General features: G+C 35.9%; 1 protein-coding gene across 5 annotated transcripts in view; it reads right to left on the reverse strand.

Moving 5' to 3' along the window:
* LRP1B (LDL receptor related protein 1B) overlaps window positions 1–24,830 on the reverse strand; it is a 2,480,145-nt gene that overhangs the window by 1,364,078 nt on the left and 1,091,237 nt on the right. For all 5 annotated transcript variants that reach the window (XM_007494117.3, XM_056797188.1, XM_056797186.1 and 2 more), the window contains one exon: window positions 9,576–9,704. In XM_007494117.3, the coding sequence (XP_007494179.2) occupies window positions 9,576–9,704 (129 nt within the window). The remainder of the gene's footprint in view (window positions 1–9,575; window positions 9,705–24,830) is intronic.

Below are 24,830 nucleotides of genomic sequence, written 5' to 3' on the forward strand. Positions count from 1 at the left end.
TACTTGTTCTCTTCTATCCCCAGTACAACATAACTGCTTGAAGGAAGAGGCTTTCATTTTTTTGTCTTTGTCTCCTAGCAACTGTTTCAATGTCTAGCATAGTAATAAGGACAATGATAATGATAGCTGATATTCATTTAGCATTTACTATGTATGTGATCAGGATTGTGCTGAGAAAATTTTAGAATTAACATCTCAATTGGTTCTCCCAACAACCCTGGGAGATAAGTGATATTTTCATCTTCGTTTTACAGATGAAGAAACTGATGCAAAAAGAAGCTTAGTGACTTACGAAGGATTACATAGCTACTAAGTACCTGAGATTGTATTTGAATTTCAGTTTCTCCCAGTCTGAGGTTCTACCCACTGAACTACCTAGGTATCCACAATAATAATAGTTAATAAATGTATAAGTGCAATAAATATAGTAATAGATTAATAAGAGTAGTGGTTAATAAATGAGTTTCAAAAAATTTAATATAATGCCTTTAAGTTTTGTAAAATATTTTATGTACATTTTCCAATTAGATATCATTTTGAAAATGAAAATTTTACATTGTTGAAATATATAATAAAAAATAAAATGTGGAAACATGAAAATGCATTAAACAATTGTAAGTCAGCAAAAATAATTGGGCTTTTGGGAAAGTCATAGTCTTAGAAGGTTATCTAGTCCAATTTTGTCTATACGAATCAACACTTTTTATTAACATAAAATTTGAGTGTTGACTTGTTGAGTAGATTGATGAACAGATGACCTAAGCTATTGATTAAGATTGATGGGATTATTCTAATGATCTAATAAGCAATCAGAGCAGTGATAGATGTTAACGCCATGGAATAATTTAGATGTACATAGAGACCTGAAAAATACATGGACTATAGAATAAAAATGGCACAAGCATCTGGATAAATTTAAACAGAATAAAAATGGTTGCCTAAATTTGGAGGTTATTTCTGTTGAAATAAAGAAAAAACTAGGAAATTGGTTAGAAGGTTGTCACTTTTTCCATGGGGAAACAACTCTGCTGACTGGACTGACATTATTCTTTTCTTTGTAAGGTTAAACCTCTCGAAAGGGTAGTCAAGTTGAAGAGATTCCATGCCCCAACTAGCAAAGTAGGAACATTTCCACTAAAATAATGGCTCTTGAAAAAAAGTATATATTTTGGTTTTATGTTAATTATTTCCAGATATATCAACATACCAAAACAAAATAAATTTTTCTTTGCAACATAAACAGGAGCAAAGCCAACCAATACAATGACTATACCTGAAAGTGTCTATGTCTCCTCACCATAGCATCTTCCCTTTTAACCAGGAAGGAAGCATAATTTAATTTCTATGAAAAGAAGCTTGTCTAGGTGGCTCAGTAGATTGAGAACTAGATATGGGAGGTCCTAGGTTCAAATCTCACCTCAGACATTTGCTAGCTATGTGATCCTGGGCAAGTCGACCCTTTGCCTAGCTGATTCTGCTCTTATGCCTTAAAACCAATACACAGTATTGATTCTAAGTTAGGAGGTAAGTTTTTTGTTTGTTTTGTTTTGAATAAATAAAGGAAGCTTGTCTCCTGGAATTTCTTGTTTCCCTTGTTCACAAGGGCTAATATTTTTATTAGAAAGATGATAATAAACCTCTTTATAAGAATATTTTCTTACTATTTATCTCAAAAGATGATTAGATTTGTTTAAACTAGGTTAATGAACCAAAAATAAATTAAACATTGATTAGAAATTAAATTAAAGGATAAAAACATAATTATTAATACCTACAAAAGATTCATAGCACAAGTACCATAAAATCATATATTGTTTAAAGGTCCTGTTATAAATTAAACACCAAAAGTTACAGAAAGCTCAATGATATAGTCAATATACATAATTGTGGCCATCTTTCTGATTGTACTCATTAGGAACTATTTTAGTTTTAGAATAGTTCTTTATTTTTAATCTTCAACCAGACATATTTTTGTGCAATAAATTAACATTTCTGATTTTAAAATGCAGCAACTATTGGATCTTCAGAGAATTTCTTGTATTTAAAATGATTGTTTGTTAACCTAATTTTTTAAGTTAAAAAAAAAAGTAGTAGAGTTTATTTTTAGAAAGTAAACAAAATTAAGAATACTAGGATTGAAAAGTAATCCCTCCTCATGGTTTCAAGTAAATTATCCCTAAACAATGTAAATCTGCTGTGTGCAGAGATCTTATTTATTGTATTGTTACAGAAAGCCAGAAAAAAATTCTGAGAGCACACATTTGGCAAAGTTGGTTATCTATTTATTGTGGAAAGGAAACAAGACTGACAGTTTGTGGAGAAAGGGCCCAACTGGGAGTGGCAGTTGGGCCTTGTGACTAGCACTTCCTTCCTGCCCTGTGGGACAGGCTTCCGGGTGTTGGAGGAGAGAGGAGCTTGTTCAGCCCAGTCTGGAGTGGCATGCTCTTCTTGGTTCAGCTGGAAGATTCAGGCCCAATCACTTCTGAAGGTTAGACCTGTTCTTGTTTGCTTTTTGTCTACTGCTAAGATTCTGAAGTATACAAAACTGGACTGATATAGAGGAGACGGAAGTGGGAAACCCTCCGACAGCCTCTAGGGCCTGGCCCTATACTCTGAAGCTAAGGAAAAACTCCAATTCCAACTGGATTATTAAACTTTATATTATTTGAATTCACAGTCAGGTAAGTGGACTATCTTTTCTGGTCATAGAGGGAGCTGAAAATCAGTTCAGTCATCAAGGCAATAAAAGACCTTATCTGACCCCTGCTGTTTCCTCTCAGCAGGGGGCATCTCCCTCCTTTGCCTCACCAAGCTATATACCCTCTCTTCCCTTAACTCCTCATTACCCCATACAAACCTCCCATTATCCTCATTTTCCAATCCTATTTCCTTTCCCAATAAATATTACATTATCCAAGCACCATGTAAACCAAACACAAAGACATTTTGTTGAAAATTTATGGTTACTCTAAGTGTATTTTTTTTTCTTTGTTTCAGGAAACCTAGACCAAACTTGATAATTGGAACATAATCTTTATTCTTCTGTATGGAAGGGTTCTAGAAGCAAATTAAAAAAAAATGAAATCACAGAAGACTAAAAATATGGAATTTAATAATCAGGAATATAATATAGTAATTATCTTTTTAAGATAAAAATCATTTCATTGTGGAAACTAGGAATAAATAACAAAAAGTGGTACTTCAAATTCACCCTAAATCTTTATGAGCATTGTCCTAGAAGTTTGAAAAAAAAAGTTTATGAATGAATGGAAATATTATTAAGGAGACTCATGATCTAAGATATTTCTTATTATTGTTAATTCATTGAGAGTTCCAAGATTCCCAGAAGAATGCTTTCTACAAAATTCGATGTCAATATAGTCTAAAGTATTTATTCCCAATCCCTAAACTTTCTCCTTTTAGACTCACAATTTATTCATGCTTACAATCTGTGTGAGACAAAGGAATGGAAAATTAGGAATAATCTTTCTATTCCTTTTCTGGAGCAAATAGCCTAATGCATCTTTTCTACTTGTAATTTCTATGAATTTAACTGTTTCCTTTCTCTAACTCTCTTTTCTTATTATTAGATTTCCCCAATTTAAGATAAGGAAAGAAAGTTAATTTTAGAATGTGATAAGGCTTATCTCTCCTACTGAAATGAAGATTTAATTAGGATGGCTTGGTGGTGGCATTACAAATAATAAATACTATGCCAAAATTTTTGTAATTATCTGTTCCTTGAAAAAAACAAAAGCATAAAACAAAGATTATTGATCATCAAACTCCTAACACACAAATGTGTCATTGATAAATACACTGACAAGATGTTCCTTTTTTTATATTTTAGTTAAGATACAGTAAAGAAGATGAAAGACATGTATTCTTTCCTAGGCTAGTATTTTCTTGTGATGCAGATCAATAAAAAAGTGTTATAACACATAAGAAAACATTGTTTGCTTTTCTCTCCACCAATAAGTACAATCCCACTGCAGAAGAAATACCTTGGAAATGTCTGGAAAGGTGCTATACTCTGGTATAGCAATATGTACTGGTCCAGGAGAAAAGAATAGCATGCATATCAATGGTCCTATATCAGCCTATTGGAATGCTAATTGGGGTTTCCCTAGAGGGAAGGACAGGCCTGAATGGGACTCTGAGTTTGTGGGGACTGAGCACCTGGCCTAAGGAAGAATGGACAGAATAGTAGTTAGGTGACCATATAGCAATTATAAAATGGTGGAGAAGGAACACAATGAGGATGCTATTAAGACCCAGTCCAAAGGAAAGAAGGAAGCCTCTGGGACTTCCCTTCTTGCTATCTTCTGTCCAGTTTCAGTGGTTGCAAAAACATGTGTAAATTGGATAAATTCCACAAAGAAATCCTGAAGAAGTTTTGATTCTTAGGTCATTTAGGAAAGATTCCAGAGTTGGGCTATTCCTGGATGAAATCATGAAAAATACAGAGAGAAGGGAGAGGAAAAGGAAGAGGAGGAATAGGAGGGGTATGTGGAGGAAGAGGAGGAGGAGAAGGTGGCAAAGAGAGCGTCTTGTCTGCTACCTACACAAATCTAAGAGCCTGGTATACTTCTTTTCAGTTTAAGGAATTTGGCCAACAAAAACTCAAAATAACCTACATGTTTCCCAAAAGGATGACTACTAGTGGCAAAATTCATGATATGAAAGAATATAGAAACCTGAAAAGTTAATGGTTTCCATTTTCTTAATGGCTAAGTTACTTTCTGGTGAGAAAAGGTCATTCTTCTCTTCTAGTGCATTCCATTACTCCTGATGAGACTGAAGTCCATCATTCATAGCTATTTAGAACAATTAAATTATCGATTTATCAAATGTATCAAGTGTATCAAATGTCCTAGTGATATTGGAGAATGACTATGATTCTCTAAGTTTTTATTTTACTCCTTAAATTAGAATTCAATGAATCTGTTTTTGTTAAGCTTGAGCTACTACCAATGTGGAAGGGAAGCAGCTCAGGATATTTTATTACAAGCTCCAGACTCTACATGAACCAACTTTGAACCTAGAGAACTTTAAATTCAACTCAGTTTTCTCTATTACAATAACTGTGTTTTTTTTAAAGAAATAATAAAAAAAAAACTTTCACATTTCAGGGTAGAGAAGTAATTATATATACATACATATATATATATATATATATGCACAAATATGCAGGGATGTGCACTAGGTACCTATAGCTGTTTTGACAGTTTTTTTTTAACAGTCCCCTTTCAAAATGACAAATCCTAACACTTAATTTTAAAATAGACTGGCTTCTTAGTCATGTGTCTCAATTCCAATGTAATGAACACTTTGCTATGGTACTTTAAAAATGACATTATATGTTCCTATATTTTTTCCTCCCACACAGCACTATTTAAGTATGTATATTTGAAAGTAAATATATTTTTTCATGTACATGACAGACATTCTTTATTTAGAAGTTATATATTTACTCATTTACTAGGAATTCATGTATTTAAACAATCAGGACAGGCTTATACTTTGAGGACTTAGCCAGTTTTTTTGAGGTGACTACCAGAGATAAATATTCTTCTCTCTCTCTCTCTCTCTCTCTTTTTTAAACCCTTACCTTCTGTCTTAGAATCAATACTGTGTATTGGTTCCAAGGCAGAAGAGTGGTAAGGGCTAGGCAATGGGGATTAAGTGACTTGCCCAGGGTCACATAGCTGGGAAGTGTCTGAGGCCAAATTTGAACCCAGGACCTTCCTGGGCCTGACTCTCAATCCACTGAACTACCTAGTGTAGTAAAGGCTGGGTTGAGAGAGAGCTTGTAAACACAGATGTAAGGCTGGAGACCCAACTGTCAATCAAGAGTTAAGATAGATAGATTAAATTATTAAGGTAAATATTATGGAAAAATGCAAGTTGTCCCATCTGGAGTGCCACTTGAAACAGAGATATAAACTGAGAGAAAACTATTTCTTATTGAAATAGAGAGATAAACTGGGGGGAAACTGATTCTTCTGCAATCACTGCTGTTCTCTGGCTGTGACTAGAAAGAGCTGCTAGAGGGGACCTGAGGCTGCTTGTTTGTAATGGTGGTAGAAATGAGAAATGCTGAGGGATGCCACACAGGGATGTTGCCACACAGGGATGCTGGTACCCAGAGGATTGGGGTTTACTCTGGGGTTTGCTGGGGTTTACTCTGGGGTTTGCCTGCTGATCCCTACTGATGGCTGATGGATCAGTATATCTTTATAATCTCCTCCTTCCTTTCACTCCCTCCCTTACCAACCCTCTACACCTAGTTCTTCTTGAAGCCTTTGGCTCCTTCCCTCCCCACTTGAATAAACTATAAAGGTATTCTTTTCCTTTCCTTTTTTAAGTCAAGGGCTTTATTGGGATAACAGGATAGGAAACTGAGGTAAGAGGAATGAGGATTTCCCTAAACTACAGGGATAATTTTAGGAAGGTTTGAGGAAGTATTCCAATCACAAACTATGACTCTAAGACAGTTAGGGAGATGGAGGACAACTGTCAGCCTGGCTTGTCTCCTTTCTCAGCTTCAACCCCAGAGAAAAACAAAGTTCAAAGTCTCTAAGTTTCTCCTGGCCAGCTCAACTCTCAAATAGAACATCAACTCAAAAGCCAAGTTTCTTCTTCTTGTCAACTTCAACTGCTCAGAGCCAGAGACAAAGTCCAAAGCCTTTTAGATCCTGCTTCTTCCCCTCAGTGTGGCCAGAAACCCCCAACTGCCATTCCTGGGAACATTCTGTTGGAATCTTCTCTTGATTGACAGCTAGAGCTAGGTCTCCAACCTTGCATCTTTGTTTACAAGCTCTCTCTCTCTCCCTAGCCTCTACTACACTAGGTGCCCACCATTTTTTCTCTTTGTAATGATCTTCTATACATTTATGCATTTTCATTGTCTCAGGTACCTAGAAAGTATAACATGTGAAGTTTCTTATGCTTTACCAAATATAAATGTATCTGAACCTCACTAATTATCAACTTGTCAAGAACATTCCTTCTTGAAGTTGTAAATGAATTGATTTGAAAAAGGATTTTAAGGGTCATGAAGTCCAATTGATTTGAGAACAAGAATTCCTTCCACATCCTAGATAAGTGTTCATCCAGAGCTTGAATACCTTAACTGATGAGGACTCCCAAAGGAGATAGATGATTCTACTAGTGATTACAATGATCATTAAAAAATATCACCTGGCATCAAACCTATATTCAATTCAACAAGTATTTCAGAAGCAACTTAAATGATTCTTCGTGATACCCAATCTCAGATTCCTATATCTGATCTCTGGGTTCAACTTGAACAATTGAAATCCTTTTTTCAGATGACAATTGTGCATATATTTAGATAGCTATCATGTCCTTTCTAAAATTTCAATTTCCTGAGCTAACCCTGCTCAGTTCCTTTAATTTAACCTTCCTAAGGCAATGTTTCCAATTCCTTTACCATACTGGTTGGTCTTCTTGAAACTCTAGAACCTAATAATATACTTCCTAAATGTAGTGCCCAGGTTTTAATATAATAATTCAAATGTGGTCCTACTAGTGTAGGGTATAGTGCTGTTTTTTATTTCATACTTGTTACTGAGGTTCTCTTAAGGTAGCCTAAGGTAACTGTTGGAGTGGTGGATAGTTGTGGAGTTGAGGGTATTTTGAGATTTAATTTCTTTGGCTTAAATTTTGACTTTGCTTTTTTTTCTTGAGGGATCATTGTAGCTCTTCATACCATTGACTCAATTTAAACATTTAGTTCATTAATATATACAGATCTCATTTATAGCAAATATTATCTAGACATTTCCATCCTGTATTTGTTCATGATCAAGCATATGATGGTTCTAGGGTCTAATGGAATACTTTGATGGATGTTCTAGATTAATCACTCAAGACAAAGGAGTGATAAAGATCCCTGGTTCTACTCTCATGAGCAGGACTGGTTGTAAGTATGATAGCACATAGACAAACTTCCCTTCCTTCCTCCCTCCCTCTCTCTCTCACATACATACACATATACACACACTCAATAACTGATGTACTCTTTGTCAATAAAAATGAATGTTTAAGCAAACATCCAAATAACAGAGCTGCTAATATCATAATACCATGTCTCTATACCTATAAAAGGATTATTTAACAACTTTTTTTTATTCAAGGCAAAAAAGTATATTACCCCATGGAATTGTAGAAATTATTGGTCAAACTGTCCATTTTGTTCTTTATTCAGATACCACCTTGTATGCCTTATAGGCTTTTGACTATTAAATATATTTAACCAGCAAATCATGTCATTTAAGTTTTAGATATCAGTAAACCTTCATATGGTGACTATATATTTTATTTTGAACCAATATTGTATTTAAGCCAATGACCTAGAGGCAAAAAGATCTGAATATCCCATTATCACTTCAAAAGTTATCAAATCTCCTGGGTTCTATATTACATTATCATCTATCATCTAACTCCTATAACATTCTTTCATTCACAAGTGGCATCCTCCTAGAGTGGAGAGAGAGCAAGTGCCTCAGTATGGAGAGCTTATCAGATTATATACTATCCTTGTGTATTCATAGCAATATTGTGTGAATCAATAGAACCCACAAAGGATAACTGTTCTCCTTCTTCAGTCCATCAATATTTTAAATCTGAAATCTCAATGGAAGGAAATGAAAACAAGAACATAAATATACTCTAACCTAATTTCCTCAAGGTTTTGCCTAAAAAGTAGAACTTTCCTAAACAGCCTCTATAACTCCAAGAAGTAAAAGAGAGAAAAGAACAGAAAAAAAAGAAATACAAATTCTTCCCATTTAATTCCATAGATAATTTTCAAAATTCAATATATTTTGTGGAATAGAGAACTGCAGCTTCAATGAGTGAAATATTTAGTTCCATCTAGATTTAGAAAAGAAAATCCCATCTCATGCTTAATTTACTAATTGCTAATGAAAGGGGAAAAAAACTTCATTAATTAATCAATACAAAATAATATGAAAATGCATGAAATGAAATCAGACTGCAGGGACATTAGAAGCAGCCAGATAGAATCTCATATATAATATCCCAAGTGATTACCCCATGCTAAATACCCTTAAAAAAAAGTAATAGGCAATTGTTAGAAGCCTATCATAGGATGAATTCAACAATATGTATTAATAGTTCAGAGTTAGGCACTATATAAAAAGGCCCTGCCATCAAGCTAAATTCCCTGGGAAGGAAGGAAAGAAATGTGGAATATGAAATGCACAAACTAAATGGCAGAGACTCCCCTTTCTCCCTCCCCAACAGTTTTACCTGGAATAAATAGTTCACATCAATTAATCTCTATCTTTTGAACTGCCTCTTGCTAATCAGAAACCTTCCTTAAGTGAAGGAGTTTTATAATGATCACTGACAATTGAAAGAGCTGTCCCAGGTTTCCAATTATGAATCAGTGCATTAAAGTGAAAGAAAATCTATCCCTACTTGGTACATATGGCTCTAACTCATTTATCAGGGAAAGAAACAGAATGGAAGGAAACAAAAAAAAATATTAAGGTTCATGAAGGACATGAAAGATTTCAACTTACCATTTTTGGCCTTGCAAGACTTGTTGTCAACTTGCATTAGGTACCCTTCCACGCAGCTACAAACATATGACCCATACGTATTTATGCAGGTTTGGCTGCAAGTCCCATAAACAGCACATTCATCTTGATCTAAAAGGAAAATTGGCATCATTTCTAAGCAGCTATATTCATGAGGATTTCCTTTCTCCTTATGGTGACCATATTTTCATTAGACTTTAGAAATGTTCTTTCCTTTCAAAAAGGTAAAAGTCAACTCTATAAAGAGATATACCAAAACCATATTTTTTTAAAGTCATGCCTGGATTACATGATTAAATTATAAAGGCAATCAGAAGGTTAAACCTGCTGTTGAATAGTTCTTCTATAAAAGATTGCTTCTATCATTGGGAAGTGGATCCTGTTTACTTCCCAGTAGTCCTTGGACATTTTTGCAAATTTATAGAATGCAACAATATCCATAGCTCCAAGGGCATCAGACTGCTATTAAAAAACAAAATAACAGATTCAGTATCCAAAAGGAAATGTGGTCCTATGATGAAAAGCTGAAAAGGAACTTAGAAATAATTTCCTCCAATGATTGTTACAGATGAGGAGACTAAGGTTAATGCAGTTGAATGGAACCAGCCCAATAACACAGCTAGTAAGTAGCAAAGTTGGAAAATAACACAAGCATTGTGATTCAAAAGGCAGTCTTCCTTCTATAATACCATTCTACTTCACATAAAAAAGTGTTTTGAGTTCCTTGGAGTACAGATATTACCATATTTGTTTCTATTTACAACATTCTATACTTTTCTACTCTGATATTTCAAAGATCACACATTGGGCATAATGGTAATAGTTTTCATATGTATATATGAAACTATACAGAATCTCTCTCTCTAATTATATATATATATTAATGCATGTATATAAATATATATAAATTTCCAAGGCCATTAAGCTATTATTAAAAAACAAATATATATATATATATTTATATGCAGAGAGAGAGAAAAAGCACTTGGGGTACTTAAATTGCATTGCTTCATTTTAACCTCATAATAACCCCTTTCAACCAAAAATAATATGAATAATATACAGAGAGTACCATCTCCAACATTAAAATATATTCTGGAATTTTAATTTCTTCATAGTCCTATGCTAGGTACTTTACCACTTAGAGTCACTGAGAATTGACTAGACCACTGTCATAGAAGAAACTGATTAAATCTGAAAGCAGATTAAAGCATAACATCCTGCATTTTATTACCTCCATTAGTTTTTCTATAAGTTTATCAATATGTGTCTTGTTTCACAATCTGATGAACTGAGATATATGTGTTAGTATATCATCTCACATACTTTCTTGGAAGGGAGAATGAGTAGTAGCGATAGAGAAAACATGGTTAAAAATGTCAAAAAATGATTATTTAGAATTGTAATCTGGAAAAATATAATCTGAAAAAAAACTAAAAAAAGAAAATTGATTAGAGCACTTGCCTAGGGTAACAGCTAGAATGTGGCTGAAGTAAGACTTGAGCACAGATTTTCCTGGCTTCAAAGTTGGCTCTAGAGCTACTATCCCAAGATGACTCTCAAGTGGCCATAGTATTCTATTTAAATTAAATAATCTTTTTGTTATATTTCTTATGTGATGTATAGTAAAATCTAGAATTTATTTCTTTTCATGTTGAATACAGAGTACAAGAAGATTTACTGAAAGTCAAGGGGTAAAGACCTAAAATGAAGAGCCTCTATTATAGGAGCCAATAATCAATGATAGACAACAATAATGAAGCCAAGTACATAGAGGACAAACAACCAAAGTGAAAAGTAAAGCATTTACACTATGATTAGATCATAATGAAGTATACTGGTAATGATGTTTAGCATCTGAGAAATGACAACATATATCATCCAGTACATAGGACTGGAAAAAGAGAGTGAGATAGAGCAAAAGAACAGTTCCATTGTTGCACTGGTATACAAAGAATGCCAAGAGCATCAAGGGAAAACCTCTCACACTAGCACATTAGATGAATCATTCAGGAGATTTATAGAAAGATGCAGATAAGAATTTTGGAGAATGAGAAGGTGTAACAGCTGCAATCATTATTACTAGATTTTCACATCAATAGTAGGCACTTTATAAATAACTCTGAATTGATTAATCAATGCCACCATGCTTCTATTGAAGTATTTGATGGATATTAGCCAAAGATGAGTAATTGTTTTGGAGGAAGGACAAACATTAGTGATTAATGATGGCAAGATTATAGGGATTTTAATAGAAAACAAGAGTAAAAAGAAGAGCTAATCTTGCAAACTTCTATTTCTCTCAATGGTAGTAAGGATTGATCTCTACATTCAAAGATTCTCTGGTCTCCATTTGATCGGTTCTTTTTTTCAGGTTTTCCGAAGTAGTTCTACCATCTGATATAGCACAGATTTATTATTTCCTTTGCTGTTCCCTCTTAGCCACAACATATTGCTGTCACTTTGACAGTATACCCCTTAATCATCTCCCAAACTGCATGCATCCATGTACTTCGAAATATTGGGATTTCTTTTCCCTTGAGACCACAGGGGAGTGAGTAAGTGTGTAAGTGAGTAGCATGTCTCTAGGATTCAAATGATCTTCCTAACTCATTGTTGGGGATGATTAAGAAATGCCTTGTCTCCACTCCTTTACAATCATGTATTAAGGTCAACATTGAGTCCTATGCCCCAATATTAAACAAATTCAATCTAAATAATCAAATCAATTAGTTGTGCCAGTAAACATCATGTCATAATAAAACTATTTTAATTTATCTATAAGCATTTATTAAATCCTTTTTTTTGTGAGACACGGCTAAAAATGCTGAAGATAGAAAGACAAAAGTGACAGTCCCTTTATTTAGGCAGCTTATAATCTAATGGGTGAGGCTACCCTTAGTAGATATACTCTTCAAAATGACCATTGACACTAGGTGCCTCCACTTTCTCTCTTGTCAATCCACATATAACCCATTATAATCTGGCTTCCTAATTAATCATTAGATGGAAACTATTCTTGCTGATGTTATTAACTCTTAGTTGCCAAATCTAATGGCCTTTTCTTATTTTTTATTCTCCTCAACCTCTCTGCAAACTCATCTTGATATTACTTTCTGTGTTTTCTTGATGCCACTCTACTTGTTCTCTTCCTTCCTATCTGACCACACTCCTCTATCTCCTTTGCTGAATTTTCATTCATTTCACACCCATTAAATGTATATATCCCAAAGGACTCAATCCTGGACCATCTTCTCTTCTTCCTTCATATCCTTGTTGATCTCATCAGCTTCCATGAATTTGATTATCATCTGTGAAGATGACTCTCATATCTCTTTATGGAGCCCTTATATTTTTTATTTATTCTCTTGTATGTCTAATCCTTTTATGCCTCACCCCATCCCCCCCCCCCATCCCTCTAATCTTTGATCTATTTACACTGACTTCCTTTTTGTTCCTCAAAGAAGACAACCTATCTTGAACTTTGGGTATTTTTGTTGACTGTCTCCATTCATGGAATGTTTTCCTTCCTTATCTTCACATTCTGGCTTTCCTAACTTCATTCAAGATCTTGCTAAAATCCTATCTTCTTTAGGAAAGACATTCCAAATCACCTTAAATTCTAAAGCCTTCCTTCTATTAATTATTTGCAATTGATACTGTAAATAATTTGTTTTTAGAGAGTTGTTTGCATATTGTCTTTCCCAGTAGAATGAAAGCTCCTTTAGGTCAGGGACCATTTGCTTTCTTTTGTATCCTCAGCATTAGCATACTTCATGGCACATAATAGATTCTTAATATTTATTCATCAATTGATATAACCATTTCAGTGTATGTAGTATATGTGTTTGTGTATACAAAGTATTGTGGGAGGTGGACAAAGAAATCTTCAGGAAGAAGATAGTTCTTAAGCCTAATATTAAAGATGACGGTGAGGAGGGAATCAAGAAAGATCCACATAGAAAGTGGTATATGAGCTCTCTCTTATTGGACTGAATTTAAGCTCAAAATCCTGCCCGAGATTCCTGTCATTTTTTTTTACATTTACCTCAGAGGATCACATTCAACTTCTATAGGGGAATAATAATGCTTGTGCTGTCTATCTTATAGAGTTGCTAGGAAATAAATACTTGTCATTCTATATAATTGTGAGATCAAATTATTTGGAGGATATCTTTGTCCAGCTATAGGTTAGACTAAATGACATCTGAGGTCTTTTCAGTTCTGAAATTTTGTGAATCTGTGACTATATTCACTGAACAAAGATCTTGCTATGCAGTTATCTAGAAATATAATATGACTGCATAATGTAGTGTGACAGATTAAAAAATTAATTATGTTTTAATTACATTTATACCCAGATTCTATCTAGATCTAGAGATTATATATATATATACATATATATATATACATATATATATATATATATTTATATTTATATACATGATGTTGAACCTTTTAGGGATGGAGTGCCAGGCCAGGCCCTCATCCCACCCACCCCCAGACCAAGTGCTGTGAGCCTCTCCGACACCAAGTGCTAGGTGTGCCCTGCCTACTCTTCCCACACACACATGGGAAATTGAAAACTCTCCCAATGGGAGGTTGGGCAGAGAGGTGGATGAAGTGAGGAATGTCTTCAGTGAGTATAGAGAGAGGGAGGGGGATGGTCCAAGCTCTCAGCTCCCCTCCAGCTCTACTGCCTGTGAGTTACCCACTTTACCCCGCCCCATGCACTCCCATTGGGCTACTGGGCAGAGCTGTGGGTGAAGGGGAAAAAAATCTTCAGGCACAGTGGAGAGGGGAAGGGGAGCAGCTCTGCCTGAGTCCCTCTGCCTTAGAAAGTAAATATTTACTTCTCTTGGGTATTATAAATGGGATATAGGATTTGCTTTTAAAAAATAACTTGTAAGATTGAACTCTGAGTCACCATGATATTTTGAATTCCTTACCTCCTGAATCAGTGTGGCCAATGCTTTTCTACTGTCCCATACTATGTTTGAAAAAAGGAAAAGATTATCAGGTTCCCCAAACTTTAATGGAAAATCTCTTTGTAAAGGGAGCTGACAGTCAAAAAATTACATTTCCCAAATTATGCATCAATTATTTCATCTTACATAATTAAGACTATTACCTGAGCCTGGACAAACACCTTTCTTTAGTATCACCATACATTGCAGGTGGGATGGAAAATAAAATATTTTCAGCCTATTTAATGTCTTATTTTTGAAAAAAAAAATTTGTGGTGTCCATGAAGGTGACTGCTTAAAAATATGCTGAGAAAATGGATTTGTTTAGGTAGTTTAAGAAAAATCACTGACATTGGCATTTAAATGAATACAAGAGTTCTATTACACTGCTAGGTATCTGAAATAATTTCATACAATGAAAACCTATCCTCTCCAAAACACCATAAGACTTTTGGAGAATATAATGTTTTTCTCTTCTTTTTTATTATCTTTCTCCTCAGCTCTCTCCCAAGTCCCTTACCTGGCTCATATGTTTCTTGGATAGAACACTCGTGTAATTAATTTGGAATATCTTTCCTAGTTTCCATTTGTCAGAAGGTGGAGATTCATGTACCTAGAGTAGCACACTGCTCTTGGAGTTAAACTTGTAATAAATATATCTTTCATATAGAAATTATTATAACCTTTGAAGGACTGAATCATTCAAGAAGTGAGAGATTAACAAGACTGATATTAGTGGCAAACTCCATCGCTTTGTCTGAATACTTAAAACAACTTAATCTACTTCTTCCTGATCTTGGACTAGGTATCCCTTGGAATAGGTATTTTTAAAAAATATTTATTTTATGTATTTTTCCAAGGTTAAATAATTTATGTTCTCTCCTTCTCTTCTTCCCTTCCCCCTCTTGGGGTTGACAAACAATTCCAATGAGTTATATATATATTATCACTCAATACCTATTTCCATATTATTCATTTTTTGTAAAAATAGTCTTTCTCATAAATCTCGTAATGTCCTGGATAATTGCATTGCTATTAGTAGCAAAGTCAATCACATTTGATAGTTCCATAATGTTTTAGTTACTGTGTACGATGTTCTCCTGGTTCTGATCATTTCATTCTGTATCTGTTCATGGAGATCTTTCCAGTTCATATAGAAATCAAGCAGTTCATCATTCCTTATAGCCCATTAGTATTACATCACCATCATATAACACAATTAGTTCAGCCATTCCTCAATTAAGAAACCCCCTAATTTTCCAGTTCTTTGCCACCACAAAGAGAGCTGCTATAAATATTTTTGCACAAAATTTTTTTTATCTCTATAGGGTACAAACCCAGTAGTGTTATTTCTTCATCAAAGGGCATGCATAATTCGAATTGCCTTTTAGAGTGTTTGGATCAATTCATAACTACAGCAATATATTAGTGTCTCAACTTTGCCATATCCCCTCCAACATTTATTATTTACTTTTATTGTCATATTGGCTAATCTGTCAAGTGTAAGTGGTACCACTGAGTTGTTTTGATTTGCATTTCTCCATTCAGGAAAGATTTAGAACAGTTTTTCATGTGATTATTGACAGTTTTGATTTCTTCATCTGAAAACTACCTATTCATATCCCTTGAACATTTACCAGTTGGGGATGGCTTGATTTGGGGAAGTGAAATGTACATTTGACTTAGTTCCCTGTAGAGCTATTAGACCTGTGTCAGAGAATTCTGTTATAAAAATTTTATCCCAGTTTGTTGATTCCCTTCTAATTTCAGTTGCATTGGTTTTGTTTGTACAAGAACTTTTAATTTAATATAATCAAAATTATTCATCTTTCATTTTGAAATGTTCTCTATCTCTTGCTTGGTCTTAAATTTTTTCCTTTCCCATAGATCTGAAAGGTATATCATTCTATGTTCCTCTAATTTACTTATAATTTGCCTCTTTATACTTAAGTCATTAAGTCTGAATTTATCTTGGTATAGGGTGTGAGATGGTGGTCTAAGCTTAATTTTTCCATACTGTTTTCCAATTTATGTACATATCAAATGATATAACTAGTTGCTATCACCATCATTATTACAAAAATATATTCTGATCATTGATAATGCATCTATCATATTTGTACTCTAATATGTCAGTATTTTATTCATGCCTTTGGTGATGGAAATTAATCTTTAGAAAATGAAATAGGAAGATGACCTTGGCCAATAGAACTAATTTGTGCAGAATTGACATAATTTGGAAAGTCTTGAGAGACTGATTTTAAAGATACCTCTAACAAGTGGTAAATCTAGAAGAATTAAAAAAGATTATATGTATTATTTTTCAATATTAGACATCAAAATTATTAACTTACTTTCTCTTCTGTACAAAGTCTTATTGGGAATATTCTATGTATAGTAGAGTATATAGTAGTCTCTCTGTGATCGAGAATGACTATTGTCTTTGTGCAGTTTCATCTACGGTGTACCCTCATGTGGCTTTGGAGTCCAAAGGCTGAGGCGCACAGTTTGTGGCACATGGGGCATGGGAGGTGCGGTTGTGGCCTGGTGTCCGCGTTCACGCTCAGCAGCAAGACGTCAACATCGCTCATCTTCAAACGTGGTGGCGGCATGGTTAACGTGGGCTCGCCAGCTGCTTCTGACAGAGGCAGCAAGTTCTAGTTGCTTTGGTGTAATGCCAGCCCACTTCAAGTTGGACTTTAGCTGATCCTTGAATCTTTTCTTTGGTCGGCCTTGTTTCCCGAGTCCAGCTGATAGTTCACCATAGAATACCTGTCTTGGTATTCGCTGTGGGTCCATGCGGATGACGTGTCCAGACCATCGTAGCTGGGTTTTGAGGACCATGACTTCATTGCTGGTGGAGTTGGCTCTGTCGAGGACTTCCTGGTTGGTGATTCGGTCCTGCCATCGGATCCTCATGATTGACCGGAGGGAGTGTTGGTGGAATTGTTCCAGCTGTTTCATATGCTTCCGGTACAGTGTCCATGTCTCACAACTGTACAGGAGCGAGCTGAGGACCACTGCGTTATACACTTTAAGCTTCATCGCGGTGCTTACACTGCTGTGTTGGAGGACTTTGGAGCGCAGCCGCCCAAGTGGCTGGCTGGCCTGTTGGATCCTAGCATTAATCTCGTGGTCTAGGGACCCATCGTTGGCAATGGTGCTGCCCAGGTACTTGAAAGTGTTGACGTTAGAAAGCTGCGTGCCATTGATTGTAATGCACAGCTGGTTCATTGGCCTCCCTGGTGCAGGTTGGAACAGCACCTCTGTTTTGCTGAGGCTGATAGTCAGGCCAAACAGTTTTGTTGCGGTGGAGAACCTGTCCACAATGGTTTGGAGATGATTTTCTTGGTTGGCCATGAGAGCACAGTCATCTGCAAAGAGAGCTTCCAGGATGAGTCTCTCTGTTGTCTTTGTTTTTGCAGTCAGGCGGCAAAGGTGGAATAGTGAGCCATCCAGTCGGTATTTGATGTAGATGCCCAGGTCTAGATCCATCACAGCATGTCGTAATACTTGGGTGAAGTATAGGTTGAATAGTACCAGAGCAAGGACACAGCCTTGTTTCACACCATTGGAGATGTTGCAGTGATCTGAAGTCTCTCCACCAAATAGGACTTCCCCTGTCATGTCGACATGAAAGAGCTGGATCAGTTTGACAAATTTTGCTAGGCAACCGAGCTTGTTGAGGATCACCCACAATGCATCCCTGTTCACTGTGTCGAACACCTTTGTCAGGTCTATGAAGACAATGTAGAGACTCAGGTTCTGCTCAAGGCATTTTTCCTGCATTTGCCTCACCATGAAGACCACATCGATGGTGCTGCAATCTGGTCAGAAGCCACATTGTGATTCAGGCAGGTTCTGCTCTGAAACAGATGACAGGAGTCTGTTGAGTATAACATGGGCGAGGATCTTTCCAGCAGTGGAGAGTAGTGAGATGCCTCTGTAGTTGTCACAGACTGTTCATGAGCCTTTGTTCTTGTATAGGGCTATGATGGAGGCATCTCTGAGTTCTGGGGGCATGTCTTCCTCTTCCCATATGCTGGTCAGCACTATGTGGAATGCCTGGAGCGCCTTTCCATTTAAGGCCTTGTACACCTCAGTTGGGATCCGTCTTTACTCAGTGCCTTGCCTGCACTCATTTGTTTAATGGCTTTTTGGACTTCCTCTATTGAAGGAGGGACGTCAAGTTGTTCAATGGAGCGGTTTTGGGGGATCTGGTCAAGGGCGCTTTGGTCGACTGAAGAGGGTTGGTTGAGAAGCTGACTGAAGTGTTCTTTCCACCTGTTGCTGATGCCTTTTTTATCTTTTATGAGAGTGTCACCGTCAGAGGATAGCAAGGGAGTGGTGGTGGGTTTTAATGGTCCAAAGAGAGTCTTGAGGGCACTGAAAAATTGTTTGTAGTTTTTCGTATCAGCAAACCGCTGGATTTCTTCTGCCTTTTTTTCCCACCATTGGTCTTGCATCTTCCTGATCTCACGCTGCGCCATGGCTTGGAGAGACTTGAATCTGTCCTTTTTAGGAGCAGAGTTTGGGTTATTTTGCCACTCCATAAAGACTTTGTTCTTCTTGCTCAATAGGTCTTCAATAGCAGTGTTGTTCTCGTCGAACCAGTCCTGGTGGTTGCTGTTTTGGGTCTAGGACTGCCTTTGATGTTTCCTTCACTGCATCTCTGAACTGGTTCCATTTCTCGGTTGAGCTTCCAGTGAGTGGTCCCTTGGCAGACAGCTTGTTGTCCAGGCAGGACTGGAATGTTTGCAAATAAGATGGATCTCTAAGACGACTCACGTTGTAAAATGTGCGAACTGTCTGGGCACGTTTTGGTTGGCGAGGCGCAATGTGCATTTGAAGAGTCGCTCTAACCAATTGGTGGTTGTCCAGCATTCAGCTCCTCTCATGGCTCTGGTGATCTTTACATCCTGGATGTCTCGCAGGCGTACAATGATGTAGTCAATGTTAAGTGGATTGAGAACCATGCCTTGAAATGCAAGGTCCTAGGCTTAAATCTGGCCTCAGACACTTCTGAACTGTGTGACCCTGGGCAAGCCACTTAACCTGCATTGCCTATCCCTTACCACTCTTCTGCCTAGGAACCAATGTACAGTATTAATTCTAAGATTAAAGTTAAGGTTTATTATTATTTTTTTAAGATTCTTTTCAGATTTTTAGATGATCTTATTTTTACTTTGAAATTTGATCATTAGGTCTCTTTCTTTAATTATCTATCACTCGGTAGCCATATATGCATTCCCCATTGTCTACAAACATGTTCAGTTCTCCATACCGAAAATAACTACTTGATTATGCTAGACTTTCAAGCTATTACCCTATACCTTTTGCTCCTTCCTATAAAAGCCAAATTTTTAGAAAAGTATGTCAGTGTGTGCTACCTCTATTCCTCCATCTTTTCCTCATTTAACAATACCTTAATATCTGAACTCCATCCACTTCTCTCTCTCTCTCCAATATTACTAACAGTTTCCTACCTGGTGAATCCAATGGCCTTTTTCTCTGTGCTATTTCCTGACCTGCCATAATGTTTTTATACTCTCAGTAATTTATTCCTTCTGGACAAATGCTTCTCCCTTGACTTTCATGACACTTCTCTTTCTCAATTTTCTTCCTATCAGATTGCTGTCCCTTTTCATAATCTTTTTCTATATTCCCATTCTTCTGTGATTCACTGGTCCCTGGACACCTTTCTCTTTATTTACTCTTTATCTTTTTTTAAAATTCATCAGTTTTCAAAGTTTCAATCATCTATGATAGAATTCCAACAAACATCTAACCTTGTCAATCCTCTACACCAAAATTTCTATTTTTTCTATATTTCATATATTTCCTATACAATAGTTTTGCTTTTGTCTGTAAGATAAAATTCTAAATCCTTAGCCTAAGCTCTGCAATTTGTTCATACAGTCTTATTTTAATTTGCTCTTTGCATATTCTCCAATGTATTCAAATTGGTCTGTTAGATGGGAATGCCAATCCACAAACCTGGATTGTTCTCCTTTCAACCTTCTGTTTCACAGAATCTGTAGCTTCCTTAAAAGCAATCAGAAGTTAGTTTCTATATGGATTACTTTTCTGAATAGCCAAGTAATTTTTTTTTCCTTCTTGAAACAATCTCCTTTTACCTTATTTATAATTTGTATTCAATTGAAAGCTGTCTTTTCCTAGCAGAAATGTAAGGTCCTTGAGGGCAAGGACTTAAGAAAATTCTATCACCAGAGTCTAGCTTAATACCTAATACATAGAAGTGATTAATGAAAGCTGTCAAGTTGAATTGAATTGAGAGGTATTCTTCAAGAAAACATGAGAAGGGAACAGATGGCCTTTCATGGACAATTTTGTAGATTAAACCAGATCTCAATATGTTTATTCTCATGGATGACAAAAATAAAAAGCATTTGATTTGTTACATCAAGGCATAGTCTTGGGGGATGTCCTGAAAGGTGTATCCTATTCATATGCTAATATCATATAAGGTGCTCTGTTCTATAGTATAAGTAATAATAATAGAATTCATAATCATAGATATTTATTAATTTTGTTATTGTTGTTGATAGACATTCAGTTGTGTTCCATTCTTTGAGACTCAATGGACATAGTTATGCAGGGGATTTTCTTCTGGTTTTCCATTTCCCTCCCCAGTGGATCATTTGGTCAGGCAATCAGAGATTGTGTGACTTGCCCAGTATCACACAGCTAAGAAGTATCTCAGCCAGATTTGAACTGAAGCCTTCCCGACACCTGACAACAGATCCACCCAGTTAAGATTATTAAGACTTATCATTATATTATTTCATTTGATGAAAACACAGAGACATAATTTTCATAGATTATCTGAATATCAATATCAAATTATGCGTAAAACAGGGTGAATAATTTCACAAACATTCTACATAATGTTCTAAAAGAGAAGGATTCTCTTTATATATGAATACACTTACTTCTAAGTGAAAGTCTAAGTCTCCTGACTTATAGGCTCTGATGTTAGCCAAATGATTTTGTGAAGTGTGAATCAAACATTTTTTGTCTATCAATCAGCAAACTTTTAATTGAACCAACCAAAAACTGAAAATACCCCCTACTTAAACACTACTTAATACTAAATAAGGAGTTCACAGTCACTTACTTTGAGAGCTCCACCATGTTAACCCAATCAATCAGAAACTTGTGAATCCTATGAAAAGAGTTGACACCTTCAGAGGATGTGTGAAGATTGGATTTAGCTCTCCCCTGATTATAACAATGAAGGTATTTAGCTCTTCCTTTATTGTGAAGATTAAATTGTAATCCCCTGTCTATTTTTAGATTTTAATCCCCAAGGTCTAAACCCAGTATTTAAAGTAGATCTACCCCTTTTAACCACAAAAAGGTATGAACTAATTTCATAAAGTTGTGAACTAACCAAAAAAGGTATGAACACCCATTTCATACATTCAGTGGGAGGTCTGTGACCCATGTGTGAAAGAATGGGCAGTCCTGGAGAGGAGCATTGGCTGTGATTGGTAAGTGTAAAATTTAGGGGAGGTGACACAAGAGAAAAAGGTCTTTAAATAGTGGAAACAGCGACACACAGGGATGGATCAGTCACTTGGGCTTAGAGCGAAGATCAAGAAGTCACTCAGAGTTGGACTAGAAGACAGTCACTCTGACTTGGAGTGAGAACAGTCACTTGGAGCTGGAGGGATAACAGACACTTGAGGCAAGACTAGAAGACAGACACTCAGACTTGGAATGAAGACAATTGACTGTACAACTGGATCCCTGGAGGAGCTCATGCAGGAGACCTCATAGTGCTTTCCATTTAGATGGTCACCATGGTGAGTGTAAAGGTTGACTTAGTTCCTTGCCCTCTCTGGAGGTGTGAACCTCTGAGAAAGGCTAGTCCTCTTGAGACTCCTTTCCTCTGATTGGTGCCTTAGAATTTCTAACTGGTCCATAGGGAGCTGGAGCTCTCTATCTCATTCTCTCTCCCCTTTTCTCTCTTCCTTAATATCTTCCCTCTATTGTAAAATAAACTACCATAATTTCCATTTGACTTTAGTAACTCATTTTGGGATTTAGTATCCCTGGCAACCACCAATTTAGTATTCAATCCAACCATAAATTTAACAGATGAGAGTGGCTCCTAAAGACACTGCCATCAGGGCTGTGTTGGCAATTTGGAAGATTGTGATTGGCCTCTGTGAAGAGGGAAAAGGAGAGGAGGTGACTATAAAAAGTCATAAAAATCATTGGCTTGGGGGCTTCACCTTGAATCTTTGGCTTGGAGCTTTGAGCTGGTGACCTGTCTCTTGGAGGTGACTTGGGACTTGGACATAAGCTTTTACTTGGTACCTTGGCTTTTGGGCTGTTTCTTGGGTAAGTGATTACCTGGCCTTCCTTTCCTGGCTTCTAGAGAGAGATTAGTTCTGGAGAGGCTTTCCCTTCTTAGAGAAGGCTGTCTAGATGGAACACCAGGCCCTCTGGTCAAGGGTTAACAAGCCCTGACAGGCTGAGCCAAGTATTGCAGTAAATATTTAGTGTGATAGGCTAGACATCTTCTCTACCCTCATTTTGCATTTCTCTACTTTCACTCTTTCCAGCTCTTTGTAAATAAAAGCTATTAAAAGTCATCTTGACTTGAGCTATAATATTTTAAATAGGTGACCACCATAGTATTTTAGAATTCTCATATATTTAGTCAAACCCTTAATTTAATTCCTTATAATATAAGGATCACCAATCTGGTTCCTAGAACTCCTTAAAGGAATTCTCTCAATTTGTTGATAAGATGAGCAATGAAGGAGATGTCTCTCCTGATTTGGGTTATTTTAAACTTTAATCTAGTTATCTTACTCTGTTATTGTAGGCATGTTGAATTTTAAACCAAAGGAAGGGAGGATTGTGGGAAAACTTTATAGTATCTAAAGAATCTAGCCCTGCATCACTGAGAACCTAAATGTGTTGCTTTAAAAACATATTAACTTAATGCCAAAGTCAGACCTGATGTAAGCAAAGAACATGAAGAGTTTTCATCCATTTTACCCTTCAAAAAACCTACATGTCTTTAATCCTATGTAATATGCATCTTATAAACATTTGGCAGGGTAGGGGAGAGTGGACCACTCCTTTTTTGGCTCTTTCCTCTCTTGGATGACTTTAACTTCTTTCTAAAAAAAATTGGGAATGGTATTGTGTTGATCATACACTACAGAAATTCAGTGAGTAGCATAGTTACTCAAAAGATATTGGCCTGAAAATATACATGGGGGAAAAATGGATAAAGAATGACTGACTCAATGAATGAAAAAATACATTTATTACACAAAAAATGATATGGCTTTTATTCTCAAGGAGTTTAATAATAGGGGAGTCAATAATAAAAGAAATCTCAGTTTCCTATCACCAACATTATAAGACACAATTGGATGTATAACAGAATCAGTCAGTGTATTAGTTCATGTGGTAAAGAATAGGCATTACAGATAAACCATTAACTGTGTCCATAGTAGTGTAGTAAGAAGATATCAACATATGTTTATAAATACTTTCCAGGGTCCAAGCTGTTCACTGCTATAAAAGTTCAAAATTTTAATATTAATATTATTTAGTGAGATGCTATGGGCTATGAATCATGGCATCACATGATTTCAAAAAAATAAATCTTACAGGTGCCCAAAAGAGTAACAGAAAAATATATGATGAGTAAAAGGCTTTGAAATATTGACCATAATGACTTGTATGCAAGAATGAAAAGCAGTTTTGGTGTAGTGAAAAGAGTCAGCCCTAGATTATGGAAGATTTGGGTTCAAGTTACACTTCTGATACACTATATTAACTATGACATAGGAACGTCTTAGCTATTATTATAATTATTACAGAATACTGAAGACACACACACATACAAACACAAATAAATATCCCCTTACATTTGTGATGCACTTTCTTATCTACAAGAGGCTATATAATATAGTGAATGGGACACTAGAATTGCAGTTAGGAAGACTTGGGTTCAAATACCACCTCTGCCATCTAATAGATATATGACACTGGCAAGTCACTTTCTGTACCTTAGTTTCCTTACCTGTAAAATGATCTGACTGGTTTCTTTCTACTCTAAATCTGTGATTGTATGTATCTCAGTTCCATAAAAAATGAATAATTAAAATAATGGACCAGTCATATAGAAAATGGAAGAATTAGATTAAGAGCCCAAGTATTACACTGTTATCATTGACATATTATGAGAATGATAAAGAGGATTTATAAAAATAGATAG

The sequence above is a fragment of the Monodelphis domestica genome, chromosome 4 (assembly GCF_027887165.1).
Source record: "Monodelphis domestica isolate mMonDom1 chromosome 4, mMonDom1.pri, whole genome shotgun sequence".
Lineage (NCBI taxonomy): Eukaryota > Metazoa > Chordata > Mammalia > Didelphimorphia > Didelphidae > Monodelphis > Monodelphis domestica.